At 45.7% G+C, this 12,817-nt stretch overlaps 2 protein-coding genes across 6 annotated transcripts; both read left to right on the top strand.

The window, feature by feature from the left end:
* The first annotated feature begins 2,071 nt into the window (after nt 1–2,071).
* On the top strand, nt 2,072–9,152 carry rnf144b (ring finger protein 144B). Of its 2 annotated transcripts, none has more exons than XM_057045309.1 (8): nt 2,072–2,357; nt 4,009–4,265; nt 4,995–5,099; nt 5,644–5,704; nt 6,197–6,398; nt 6,754–6,901; nt 7,021–7,110; nt 8,186–9,152. In XM_057045309.1, exons 2-8 carry the CDS (start codon nt 4,107–4,109, stop codon nt 8,351–8,353), a joined length of 933 nt encoding a protein of 310 aa, XP_056901289.1. In that variant the 5' UTR covers nt 2,072–2,357; nt 4,009–4,106; the 3' UTR covers nt 8,354–9,152. The 2 variants fall into 2 exon arrangements, with proteins under 2 accessions (XP_056901289.1, XP_056901290.1); XM_057045310.1 differs by having other exon boundaries at nt 2,077–2,357; nt 6,757–6,901.
* Nucleotides 9,153–9,395: 243 nt separating this feature from the next.
* On the top strand, nt 9,396–12,598 carry LOC130532589 (uncharacterized). 4 transcript variants are annotated; one of them, XR_008952365.1, is made up of 15 exons: nt 9,396–9,496; nt 9,801–9,877; nt 10,066–10,138; nt 10,215–10,327; nt 10,420–10,445; nt 10,530–10,667; nt 10,762–10,871; nt 10,937–11,032; nt 11,104–11,187; nt 11,262–11,388; nt 11,465–11,570; nt 11,677–11,859; nt 11,950–12,024; nt 12,154–12,464; nt 12,518–12,598. XR_008952365.1 is itself a non-coding variant. In XM_057045305.1 (14 exons), the coding sequence occupies exons 1-14, from the start codon at nt 9,469–9,471 to the stop codon at nt 12,235–12,237; spliced, it is 1,320 nt and encodes a 439-aa protein (XP_056901285.1). In that variant the 5' UTR covers nt 9,396–9,468; the 3' UTR covers nt 12,238–12,507. The 4 variants fall into 4 exon arrangements, 3 of the variants coding, with proteins under 3 accessions (XP_056901285.1, XP_056901288.1, XP_056901287.1); XM_057045305.1 differs by lacking the exon at nt 12,518–12,598 and having other exon boundaries at nt 12,154–12,507; XM_057045308.1 differs by lacking the exons at nt 9,396–9,496; nt 12,518–12,598 and adding an exon at nt 9,511–9,635 and having other exon boundaries at nt 12,154–12,507.
* The last annotated feature ends 219 nt before the right edge of the window (nt 12,599–12,817 follow it).

The raw sequence follows: 12,817 nt of genomic DNA, 5'->3' as shown, positions 1-12,817 counted from the left end.
CACTGACCTCAGCAGCTTTTTGTTCTCTTCCTGTATCTTCTCCATTGGTCTTCCTGTTCTTACTTTTTTGTTTAAAATGTAGATCACTTTAGCAGCTTCTGTTATGTTATTCTGTTATGCTGTTTCACTAACACAAGTAGATAGTTTAAGTATATAAGGATTTATGTTTAGGACTAGAGTTTTAGTCTTTGGTGTTGTGCCTTTAATGTCCTTTTTTGTCAGGCTTTGACAAGGCTTTATGGTTTTGTCAGGCTTTAAAAGTTTTAACCGTTCATCATCAGAGCACATCAAAGACAGTGTTCTGTAGAACCAGCCAATGAAACAGCAGCGCTAGTGGGAATGCTAGTTTTGTTTTTCTCCAATTGTATTTAATCTTTTAGTTGAATATTTATGTCAGCAATTAAGTCATCAGAAATCTACCCCCAATGTGCCTACAACACATCAACTGAAAGCACTTTCTGACTTTTCTGTCTTGTTGAAGCGTCTGTGGTCCCTCAGTTGCTCTAACTTCATTTTATTACACCTATTCAACATTTAGAAAAAGCTCAGTGTGTCCTATTTCTGTGGTAATTGTTCATTTTGCTGGAGATGGACTTAAAAGGATGCACTGATTGAATGGTAAAATGGCTAGCACAATAAAATATCAATGTATTTTAATTATAACAGAAAATGGCAAAAATGACAGAGTTATGGATGCTTATGATGGCAGAATCGGGAGGAGGAGGAGGAGGAGGAGGAGGAGGAGGAGGAGGAGGAGGAGGCCGGTGCTTCTCTCTGCTGGTCACAACTCCAACTACGATTTTTTTCACCTGGAGGGTGACAAGAATAAATAAGATGCAAATGTCCAAATTTAGATTTAGCTGTCTTTGATTAACTGTCACAATTATGCATTTTAAAGTAAAAATAGATACATACTTTCACAATATTACAATTACTGGTTTAATAAATAATTATAAAATATACACATGTCTTGCAGAACCCGTTTGAAAAATACATTTTAAGGCGTGTTTGTGTGTTTCTCTGTATCGGGGGGACACATTGGTTGATGCTAAAAATGCTGAAATTTAAAATTGAAATGCTGTATAGAAAAGCTTCTCTCTGCATTTGTTGCTCAGACTTTGGCATTGAAGCCTCTGCAGTGAGGTGGGAGTTATTCCCAACGATGCAGTGGTTGATGAGGATCATAGTCATTGGACGTACACTCTGCAAACCTGTGAGAGAACAGCCTGCGACCAATTTTCTTAAAATAAAAAACAAACAAACACAAAAAACCCTCAAGGTCTAGAGATGTCCATCTATTAGAATGGTTCAGAAAACAAAGATGAAGTTATGAATAACAGAAGTGAATCTTTGCTGTATTAGAAGTAGACGTCACATAGAGAACGTACAAAAGACACACACGCACCGTAACCTTTTTTTTTTTCATATATTAACAAAATTTTAAGCAAGTTATAAATTCACCCCTATAGCTGCAGCTTTTTTTTCTACAGCTCAATTTACGTGGGTCTTGGATTTTCTTCCTGCAGGCGGTTGTGACAGAACTTCTTTAAATCAGCGAAGACGCACAAAGTTGTCTGAGAAGTCCTGGGTCGGCGCATGCGCACATTGTCTCAGAGTTTCCGTAACTACGCACGCTTTCGCATTCATTTCAGAAGCGGTGTCGCGAGGCGTTCAATGTACCTTGGAAACTATAATTTAATAGGCAGACGACGACGTGTTTTTTGTGCCGCCTGGTAATTCGATGGTGATATACTCTGTACTGTAAGTGAAATGCGTCTTATTTTGGATTGACTGTGTAGAGCCTCTAAATGAGAGAAAAAATGCTTAAAAACCACAAGTCCCATTACAGGAAGAGAAGACATTATCAATCGGTAAATGTAATTATTTAAAAATACAACATTCTCCCAATTAATAAGCAATACAAGAAAATGTAGCTTTAACATTTATTATTGCCGTATTTGCCTTCACTTAATATCGTGAATTACAGCAACCAGCCAAACTCACTAGTCACAGCTCCTGGTTTCTTTTTATTTTCCGATTGTATTAAAATGCACCGTGATGTGTTGAGGTAACCGGTAGGAGCAGCGACGAGTGAGAGATCAGAGCTTCCTGGATGGAAACAACCCGACAAGAGCGGAGGAGGCGCACAGTAACGCGCACACGCAGGCCAGACAGGGCATGAGGCAGCAGTTTTGACCCCCTACTTTGACGCTAAGCAACCGCTTTTGTGCCAGGCAGGCGGCGTTGGATCTCCGGCGTGAACAGCTGATCAGAGGAATCATCAACACATGAGCCGGAGGAGGGAGAGCACTGCGGCGGTGGACCTGCACTCCCGCACCCTGGGATCCACAGACAAGGTAGATCCCTCCGGGCATTTACAGCTGCCCAAATGGCGCCTGTGGATCCATTAGAAAATGTTGGCTGTCATTTAAAAAACAACCTTGAGTTTGGTGCAGAAAATAAAAGGCACGATCTGACCTTTATTTGAAAATTGCAAGTATCACGGCGAAGCGACAGAGATCCGTTCCAGTCGTTATGAGGGGGAGCTGCATGATTGAATGTACGCCATAGATTAACTGAGTGTTGATTTTGGATGAGGAGAGCCGTATTACCGCTGCCACACACTCCCCGAGCACACAGCTGCCTCCTCCCCAGCACAGAGGGGGTCTGTGTGAACCGGCAGCAGCAGCTTTTCATGGGGCAGATCTGGTTTTCAGGTCTGCAGTGATGCTTTGAGCCCAACTGCCAACAGAAGGCTGCAGCTGCACACCTGAAAGGAGCGTTCAGCGCCCACTGGTGTTTGGATTAACGGCTCTAACTGGGGGCATTCAGGGCTCCAGTTTGGGACCCGTTGGTGGTGCGAGCGGTTTACGTTGATGGAGGTGATTTTGAAACACCAGAAATCCCCAAACCCATAGGCGCAGACTGAAATCTGTTCATGCAAACTTAATCAGCATGAAATAACATTCCCAAATCTCAGCATCGCCTCGTTAGCCGTGAAAATGACACAACTCAAACTCCAAGTTAGTCTAAGCTGCTTTTACAAGTTGAAGTGTTTTGACACAAAGAGGCCGCGATGGCAGAGACCTGTTATTTTCCTCTGTGTGCTGCAGGACAGGCCGATGACAGGCTACACAGTGACAGTGCAGAAATGGCAGGGCTGTCTGTGCTCTGCTGGTACACCACCGCAGATCAATAGTACATAATAAAAGCCCATTGAATAACTGGGAACCGTGGTGCCAGCGGCAGGAAGAGAAAACTGAGTGTGTGTGGAGTGTTGTGCCGTCTGAGTGCGTCTTTCCGGTTTGGACCTGTTCTGTCCTTGATGAATCTCCAGTCTCAGAGCAGGGAATTGTCTCGAGATGATTTGCGTGTTTGATAACTTTAGCTAATATGAGGTTAGGTTTTTGTTTCTCCAGGTTTCCCACAAAGACTCTTTTTGGCATTGGTGTGTTACTGCAGTCGCTTTGCACACAAAATCTAGATGTCAACTCTTCGTCAGCAGTTGTAAAAATGGCACTTTGGGTTATGTCTATTAGAGTTAAGAAACTAGTTTGCTTCACCTTGAAATGGCTAAAATGGTTGTCAATTAGAACATTGTGCAGGAAAAGAGAAGTTTATAGCATTTAGCATAGGTGTAAAAAAGAACGGATACAATTAATATTCTAGTACCTTGATTATATCTTAAATCTATATTCCTTTTCCATATTTCCAAATATACTTTCCCTAAGAATTAAATATCAATTACCTTAGCTCTCTTAATAAAGGCCTTCTTTGTCCTTGAAGATGACGACCTTTAGACATGGCAGACTTGATGATACACCTTAAACTCTTCTGTAAATTATACATAATTATATTCCAAATGATGCATTGTGTGTCCTCAAACAGTGACTAATTTTGCCTCCAGGTAACATGATAATGACTGGTTCACCGAAACGGCGAGGCAGCGCTCACAATGAGCAAGACCAAGCTTCACTGGTCGCGTAATGGCTGCATTTCTGCTTTCAGGAACATGGAGGGAGACTGTAGCTCCTCACTGGTTTCATCACAAGGGTTAGCTGCAGTCTGAGTCCCCCGTCCTCCCCAGAGTGACGCATCCGCTCGCCATGGCCGACAAGAGTGCCACCCAACGCCAGGAGGATGGAGATTCCGCAGCAGAGATCTCTGAGGTCGGTTGGGAGGTGTTCTGCAAACTGTGTCTGTGCGAGCAGCCGACCACAGCGACCCGGGAGCTGCAGAGCTGCAACTGTGTTTTCTGTGTGGCGGTAAGAGAATATAACCGCTACATCACAACTAATTACAATCAAAGCAACCACGAGACACATTTAGATGTCATCTGGAGCAGGAAGGCTTTAAAAAACACCCGCCTGTACTCGGCCTCATCATCTGGGGATGAAGATTTCATTAAGTGAGCTAACAGAGCTAACTTCCTGTTAGCAATTTAGGCAAATCTCCAGTGTTTGGATCACTTGGTGCTGGATCTTCACTGCAACACTGTTCCTCTTTTAAGAAATTGAAAGTTGTTGATTAGGGCGGGGGAGGAATCTCAGCTTATTACAGCATGAGCGAAAACCGTTTTTTTTTTCTTCATCCTGAGGACATTTGTCTGACTCCTCACTAGTAGAAACAAGTTCAGTTCAGACTGTTTTCACCGTAAGCGAGCTGCGTCAGAGTTCCTCTCGGGCACGCGGCTGTTGTTGGTGTTAATCTCCGTCCACAAGGTCGGCAGATAAAACGGACGTGCTGTGTCAGCAGCAGCAGACGTGCCACCACTCCCTGAATTTTTTTGCACACATCGGTTCTTGTAAATTGGACTTTTGATAGAAATATCGGAATGACTCTTCTTCTTCTGTTCCTCTAAACCCGTCATTGTGCAATGTTGACGCGCTTCCTCCTGCCCGTCTGTTTTTTATTTATGGACGCAACAGTAACTCCTGTTTTTTTTAAACTGGGGCAGCTCTCCCTAAATAACCTGAACGTCTCTCCCTCTGCAGTGTCTGCAGCAGTATGTTCAGCTGGCCATTATGGAGGGTGGGGGGGCACCCATCACCTGCCCAGATATGGCCTGTCAAAAGAGCGGCGTGCTACTGGACTCTGAGGTATGCCCTGTTTAAGATGATATGTAGGTCAAGAGAGAGCAGAAAAAAGAAAGCGCGTCCTCGGAGGCTGTGAACTCCAAACGCAATATCGGGACAAGCGAGCTTCTAAAGAAACCTGCTGGAATTTGGAGTGTTGGGGCGGGATTATCTACTAAAAATTGGCGCTACCGTGATTGCATGTTTAAAGGGACCTTTCAGGATGTTGTGTTAGATAAATTGACGCAAACCGAAAGTAAAACCACTCGATCATAAAGGGATGAGGTTTTTCTGGCAGCGGTTCGCGTAAATGACTTCAGAAGAATTTTATTTGTTTAGAATAGAAACTGCTCCTCCGTGTGTTCCTGTGTCCTCAGTCCATCACTTGGCTGTAGTTGCTAGGTGACCAGTCGATCGTGGAAGATTAATGATAAAGAAAAATCCAACAAAATAAGAGAAATTGAACTTTGGAGTTGCATTTGGTTGAAAATGAATGGTTTTGGTATTATAAAAGTAAAATAAAATGAGCATTTATTTGTGTCTTTCCTCCGCCTCTGTGTGTTTGCAGATCGCCAGTTTGGTGTCAGAAGGTCAGGTGGAGCTGTATCAGCGGCTGAGCTTTGAGCGGGGTAGGTGTTGTTTCCTCCTGGTGCTGCGTGGGCTTTATTTCAGAAGGCTGACATGCAGCTCTGTGCTGTGCTGGGAGGCCCCGGAGGAAACCGAAATTACACGCAGGCCTGTAAAAGGTGCCAACTGAGGCTCGTGAGCCTGGTGGCTTCAAAGCAGTCCGAGTTGCACATTGTGAAACCAGTTAAAAAAAAGATTATTTACACTGACTGTAAATCAGAGGAGTGGTAAGACTGGATCAGAGAAGTGCAAAGTGCAGGTTGTTTTACTGCCTCATGACTGTTTGTACACAACACAGTCAGAACCTGAGCACCACAACCTGGGCTGAGGGATAAGAAGAAGATGGACCACTATAGGAGCATGGCCCAATCGACCTCTCGGTTCCTCATGCGGACCCATATTTGGGTTGTTGTAGCATATTTTGTATTCAGCACTCGAACTGTTCGACATCTGCCTCAGACCCGCTGAATCATCTCTGTCTTCTCTGCCCGCAGGAGTGAAACTGGACCCCAGTAAAGCCTGGTGCCCCGTGCTGGAGTGTCAGGCCGTCTGCAGCCTGCAGCCCAGTACCGAGGGCCAGCCTGGCGCCGTGCCCTGCACCACCTGTCGCGCCGTCTTCTGCTCGGCTTGCAGAGGAGCCTGGCTAGACGGCCATGCCTGCTCAGAACAGCAGCCCATGATGTCGCCCTCACACGGGTGGGTCTGACGGCACCGTTTCATCTCCGGCTTTGGGTTGAATGAAAAAGAGCAGACGGTCAGGGATCCCGGGTCCAATACGAGCATCGTTGCCAGATTAGTATCTTAACATTCCTCAGCAGAACAGTTCCATCTCTGTCACAGCCAGACTGATATCACTGACACACACTATTGGAATTCCATTTTGTATGTTCCAAAGGGAGGAAGAGGAGGGTGGGCAGTTGAAATCTGGTTTATTCTTCTCCATACCTCTGCAGCCCAAAATAATCAACTCAGTTCAGAGGGATCTGAAGCCTCTCAAAGCCTGAATGCATCATTTAGCTGCAAACCTCACGCTCCAACTCTGCCCGTTCAGCAGGTCCCGCCCCCACGACGACGCCGACCTGCCCATCAAGCAGTGTCCCGTGTGCGGCATCTACATCGAGAGGAACCAGGGCTGCGCGCAGATGCTGTGCAAGAGCTGCAAACACACCTTCTGCTGGTACTGTCTGCAGAACCTGGACGTGAGTGTGTCCCCCCCGACCCCATGATACTTGAGAAAAAAAACCCAGCTTTCTCCTGTTTCTGGACCTCTGCAGACAAGTTTAATTTGTGTGTTTTTGTCAAACTTGTGTGATTTCAGGGTGATATTTTCCTGAGGCATTATGATAAGGGGCCTTGCAGAAACAAGCTGGGACACTCCAGGGCTTCAGTTATGTGGAACAGAACACAGGTGAGGCTGTTGTTGCCGTCTGAAGTCTGCAGCGAGAACATGACGAACATCCAGTCGGGCCTGTTTGATGAGATCCAGCTCCCAGGGTTGTTTTTGTTCCTCGGTGTGGCCAAACAGGCTTTTATCAGGCAGTAAGCTTAACAAATCTCAGCACTAATCTGAAATTCCTGCCCCTTAACGACGTCATTCCTTTCACAAAACAAGTGGTCAAAAAAACAAAAAAACAACTTTCCCTCCTGCTGCCCCTGTTCTGGTGCTGTAATCACATGATTGGTATCAAGTTTGCAGTCAACCCCCTGATTATGACCCAGGGGTGTCCGAGTTGTTCAGACCGGCGAGCTGAAGCACAACGCCTCAGTTGTTCAGTGGAAAAGAGCTCATGACCAGCCCAGTTACTCCCTCGCCTGACAGGTTCTGTAAGTTTTACTACATGCCTGCCAGAAATTCCTCTGCCAGCTACGTCTTCACTCCCCCCAACTATTGTAACATTGAAAACAAGCCACTTATACTCCTAGATTCAAAACAACGTGGTCAAAAATGCTAGGACCTCTGAACCTGAAACTCACTCAAGTGTAGCCGTTAGCGCGCCGCCATCAGCCGCCTTCGTAGGCAGATGCTGGGTCACATGGTCGTGTGGATTTCAAGTTTATGCTGCAGGTGTTGGGTGAGTGTGAGGTCGAGCAGGTCAAGGTCTCCTGTGCTCGACCATGGGCGGCATGCACGGGTCTACAGAGGAGCCCACATTAAGGCACAATAGTTTAACATTATATAAAGCTAATCCTATAGCATTACTTTATCCAGAGAGTATTAAAAAGCAGTAGTAAAGTGCCCACATGTAAATGTGGATGCGTGTCTCTGTCCTAAAGTGTGAGACAGATGAACGCTTGAAGATGATGACTACATTACCCATAACCACACTGGTGCCCTTTGACAACTGGTGCCTTGTTTGTTGCCTTTGCTCTTATAATCAATAAATCTATTTTTTATTGCAAATATTAATGTGTGTAAGTTTAATAAAAAACAGCTGTGCAGCTGCTTATGTCTAAACACTTCCAATCACCTGTGTGTCTGTCAGGTGGTGGGTATCCTGGTGGGGGTTAGTATCGTGGTGCTGGTGACGTCTCCACTCCTCCTCTTGGCCTCCCCCTGCATACTGTGCTGCATCTGCAAACCCTGCAGGGCCAAAAACAAGAAGAAGAAGAGGAAGAAGGACCTGAGCCAGCCAGACTCCTCCACATCGTAGCGCCTCCCTCCGTCATCAGCCCTGCGTGGGAAGACGCCGCTTACCTCACCAGGCCCGAGGAAACCACGAGAGTGGGGAGGGAGAGGGGGGTAAAAACTGAAACTGAAACTGTGGGGTTTGTTTTCATGACTGGACAAACTGAGTCTGTGAGCTCGACAAACGGACATTCGTCATGAAGCTGCAGAGGGAACGTGAATCCAAGGAAAGTGAACATTGGTGCGTCCGGAATGCCTTATTCTGATGCACAGCGGCCCGGCCCGAGAAGGCCGCGCGTGTGGGGGTTTTGCCTCGAGGGCTTTTTTTTTTAACATCCCCGACACAAAAATGCAACGCCACCTTCATGTGCCAAATATCATGATGCCAAACCAGAGGTGTTAGGTGCTCAAGTGCCTCTCTACAGTGCCTGGTGCTTGGTCCTCTTTGTTTTGCCTTCCATCTCATCTTATGCAAAGAGAATTTTAGCGTTCTGAGAAAGGACAGCTGCCGGAATTACAGCCGTCAATCCCATAAACAATGCAAAACATTCTTTCACAATGGGAGGATGCGAGCGGCGTCCTGTATTCTGGTAAAACTTCATCTGTGCACTGCCAACTTTTATTCTGCGGACATTTGTTGCTTCCACCTGACATTTGTTCTAGACCAAAGGCTTTAGGGATAACACCTACTTTTCTAATATGTATTTATGACTTCCGTATGTACGGTAGCACATGTAGTCATTTCTACTTCTTTTTTTGATGTTTCTGCATCAGACATTTTTTAAAGGGCCATTGTGATTGAAATAAACACGCATCAGACAGAACTGGTACTTTTATTTGTTGTTTTTGGGGGGGCAAAGGTTGACTTAACAGTAACTGTAAAATATGTTGCTTGTTTTGAGGACACACTGTAACTTTATGGCTTGTAGTGATAAACCCTTATTTATATTTATTTCCTGTCATAAGTGGCGTGAAAATGAAATGAAGTTATTGAGTTATTTCCATTTGAAATGTAGTAATCCTAACCTACAGGTTAAGGGGGAGTTCGTGCCGCCTTGTGTTCATACTGTGAACTGCACCCAACATTGCGCAACCCCGAAGTTTCCCGAATCGGAACCGAGAGATCTGCTGGAGGGAGAAATGGCCGAACAGGAGGAATTCTTCCCGAGTAAGTCATAAAATGCGTGAGCCTACGTTTGGCTCGGACGTGGCTGTTCTCGGAACATCGCGATTGATTTGCTGCATCGAAAAGCAACTTTAATGGGTCGGAAGAGAGAAGGAGGTCCGCGTTTGGTTTCTGCAGCCGTGTAATCCATTTTACTTCGATTTCTACTCAAGTTGTGGTGTTATAGGTGATTTGTTGGAAGCTGTTGGTGTACCCTAATTTGCTGCGGTTTGCGTTCAACGTGCAGAAACTTTAACTTAACACGTTACAGACGACAAGTCCTTATTTCATTGGTTGCGTTGCACAGGCGTCCCAAAGATCCCGTATTTACCCAACGCAGATCCAGGAGATGTGATGTGCTTCAAACACTACCATGCAGAAGAGGTAGGTGTGCAGTACCAACAGCATCCGGAAAAGTCCAGAAGCCAAATGTTTTGAAAGAATCTTGAACTCACGCATGATAAATATACTCAGGAGTTAAAGTGCAAGAGCCATAAAGAGTTTTGGGATTGAACTGCACATCATTCCAGTACGCTGCTGTTTGTAAACTTCTGGGATTCCTGTTGCTGCAGGTTCTGATGGGGAGGAAAATGGAGGACTGGCTCAGGTTCTCAGTCTGCTACTGGCACTCCTTCTGTGGAACTGGTACCGGCCCTTTCCCGCGTAGATTTGCAGTAACCGCACCTTTGTTTCACCGAGTGTGTGATTCTGTGTATCTAAGGTGCCGATCCTTTCGGGTTTCCGACGCTCTGCCGGTCCTGGAATGAAGGAGCCCCCATGGAAGCAGCCAAGAGGCGGCTGAGAGCCGCTTTTGAGTTCTTTACCAAACTGGGAGTGAGAAGATTCACCTCTATTACACAGACGAACTCAAAGCCCACCAAAAGTCTCATACTTTCATTTAAACTGCATTTAACGTGCTTCCACAGGTGAAATATTACACCTTCCACGACAGGTGAGTAACCTAACTGTCTTTAATCAATCTATAATGCTATAATCAATCTGCACAGTTGCATTAATGAGGATTTTTGGTTTCTAGAGATGTGGCTCCTGAAGGCTCCACCTTGGAGGAGTCCAACAGGAACCTGGATGAAATTACAGATCTGGCTCTTCAGCTGCAGAAACAGACTGGAGTTAAGGTTCTGTGGGTCACCTGCAACCTGTTCGCCCACCGAAGGTGAACACTGTTGAAATAAAGAGACCATAAATGTTTGAATCAGAATATTAACTGTGCTGCAAGTAAAACAGAAACAAAATCAAACATCCCGCAGGTACATGAATGGTGCGGCCACCAACCCCGACTGTCATGTCTTGGCCTACGCTGGCGCTCAGGTTAAGAAGGGGCTGGACGTTGCCAAAAAGCTGGGCGCGGAGAACTTTGGTAAGACCCCCCTCCCGGTTAAAAACATCCACATGTTTCTGCCATGCTTGTCTGTGTCCCTGCAGTGTTCTGGGGAGGCAGAGAAGGTTTCCACTCTGTCCACAACACCGACGTCGCCGCCGAGCTGAAACACATGGCCAGCTTCTTCAAAATGGCCGTCAGTAAGTGACACAAAGGCGTGAATTCACATCAAGTCCGTCGTGATGCTTCCCATGTGGTTTCACGCCGGCAGAGTATAAAGAGAAGATTGGGCTGAAGTGTCAGTTTCTTATTGAACCGAAGCCGAAGGAGCCCTGCAAGCACCAGTACGACTACGGTACGGTTACACCGACATTAACTAACTTTATACATTTTTAAGCTGCCAATCCTGATGATGTCGCGCTTTTACAGACGCCATGAGCGTGATTGGATTCCTCAAGCATTACGGTCTGGAGGGGGACTTCAAGTTAAACATCGAGCCCAACCACACCACCCTGGCAGGACACTCCTACGAACACGACATCGTCATGGCCTCCGCGTGAGTCTCCTTCGCTGTCATCAAATGCCCGTTAGCTTCACCGCAACATCCAGAGCAAGGTCTCCTCTCTCGGCAGATTTGGCATGTTGGGTTCGGTTGATGCAAACACCGGCTCCCCTGACCTGGGGTGGGACACGGACCAGTTCCCCATGGACATCAGGAACACCACATTGGTCATGAAGGTAAGCTCCCGTCTTTGATTTGGAGCAAGCGTATAAGATCGTTGACATGAAACCATGGAGAGGTCTCTGAGCGGAGGACACCGTGACACTGTCCTCTGTGCAACAGACCGTCGTCGAACAAGGCGGCCTGCAGCCGGGGGGGTTGAACTTTGATGCTAAGGTGCGCAGGGAGTCAACAGACGTGGAGGACCTGTTTGTGGCTCATGTCGCAGCCATGGACACCTTTGCCAGGGGTCTGCAGAACGCTGTCCGCATTATTGAGGACGGAATCATGGCTGGTATGGTCAAGGTGTGTCACAAATACCATCTTAGCTCATTTTTCCTTCTTGTTTCTGTACATAATTTTATTAAAATTCCCTGGTTACGCCTGAATAAACAGGATCGATACTCCAGCTTCAGTCGTGACATTGGACAGAAAGTGGATGAGGGGTCTGCCACCTTAGAAGAAATGGAGGTTTGTCTAATTTATTGACAATTCATCAAATATTGCAAAAGCTCCATAAGCTTTAAAGCTGTTGGATGGAATAAAATCTACATAAATAAAACAGCTGTGATAATCCAGAATCCTGTTCTGCATTTCCAGGCCTTCATCAAAGAGAAGGGTGAACCCAAAATGATGTCAGGGAAGCAAGAAACGTATGAATCCATCTTCAACCGTTACATTTGACGGATCGTTCAGCTGCGTTCTGCCCGTCGACCTGAGCCAGATGCTGCTCTGTTGTAGTCCTGCATTTCACGCCCAACTGACATCAGATGCTGTTGTGGATTAGTGGAGCAGCTAATTATTCCCAGTGGGATTAAGAATTACACATGAATTCTAGGATTAAATGCTTCATACGTCATCAGACACACACGCCACTCATAGCATACATAGTTATCATTACTAACACGTGTGTTACACTGACTTCAACTGTTGAATAAAGACTTATTGTAACAATCAAGTGTAGTTTTTTCTGTCTAAGTAAATGCAGACAATGTGCGATATATTGGACTTTGACTTTTTGGTCATAAAAATGTGTTCATAACAATCTTGTCCGAGCATCAGTTTATTTCCTTCGTGATACATTTTTAAAATTGTTATGATCAACTGTGGCGCTGCATGGACTTTATAAAACTACGTGTTTATTGTTAGAAATGGAAGAGGAGGTCTCACTCTGCGCTCGATTTTGTGAGGCTCATCACCGTTCCCTGGCTGTGTCCGTTGCAGGTATAAATGTCAAACTAAGAGAAACTCTTGCATTTCAAAA

Source organism: Takifugu flavidus, chromosome 10 (genome assembly GCF_003711565.1).
Source record: "Takifugu flavidus isolate HTHZ2018 chromosome 10, ASM371156v2, whole genome shotgun sequence".
Lineage (NCBI taxonomy): Eukaryota > Metazoa > Chordata > Actinopteri > Tetraodontiformes > Tetraodontidae > Takifugu > Takifugu flavidus.
Note: the sequence above shows the minus strand (reverse complement) of the source record. Positions and strands in the feature narration are given on the sequence as shown.

Coding starts and splice junctions, on each gene's coding strand:
- rnf144b (XM_057045309.1), top strand. CDS start 4,107: ATGGCCGACAAGAGTGCCACCCAACGCCAGGAGGATGGAGATTCCGCA. Junction 4,266..4,994: donor ACTGTGTTTTCTGTGTGGCG/GTAAGAGAATAT, acceptor CTCCCTCTGCAG/TGTCTGCAGCAGTATGTTCA. Junction 7,111..8,185: donor TTATGTGGAACAGAACACAG/GTGAGGCTGTTG, acceptor TGTGTCTGTCAG/GTGGTGGGTATCCTGGTGGG.
- LOC130532589 (XM_057045305.1), top strand. CDS start 9,469: ATGGCCGAACAGGAGGAATTCTTCCCGA. Junction 9,878..10,065: donor AACACTACCATGCAGAAGAG/GTAGGTGTGCAG, acceptor CTGTTGCTGCAG/GTTCTGATGGGGAGGAAAAT. Junction 10,872..10,936: donor GCTGGGCGCGGAGAACTTTG/GTAAGACCCCCC, acceptor GTGTCCCTGCAG/TGTTCTGGGGAGGCAGAGAA.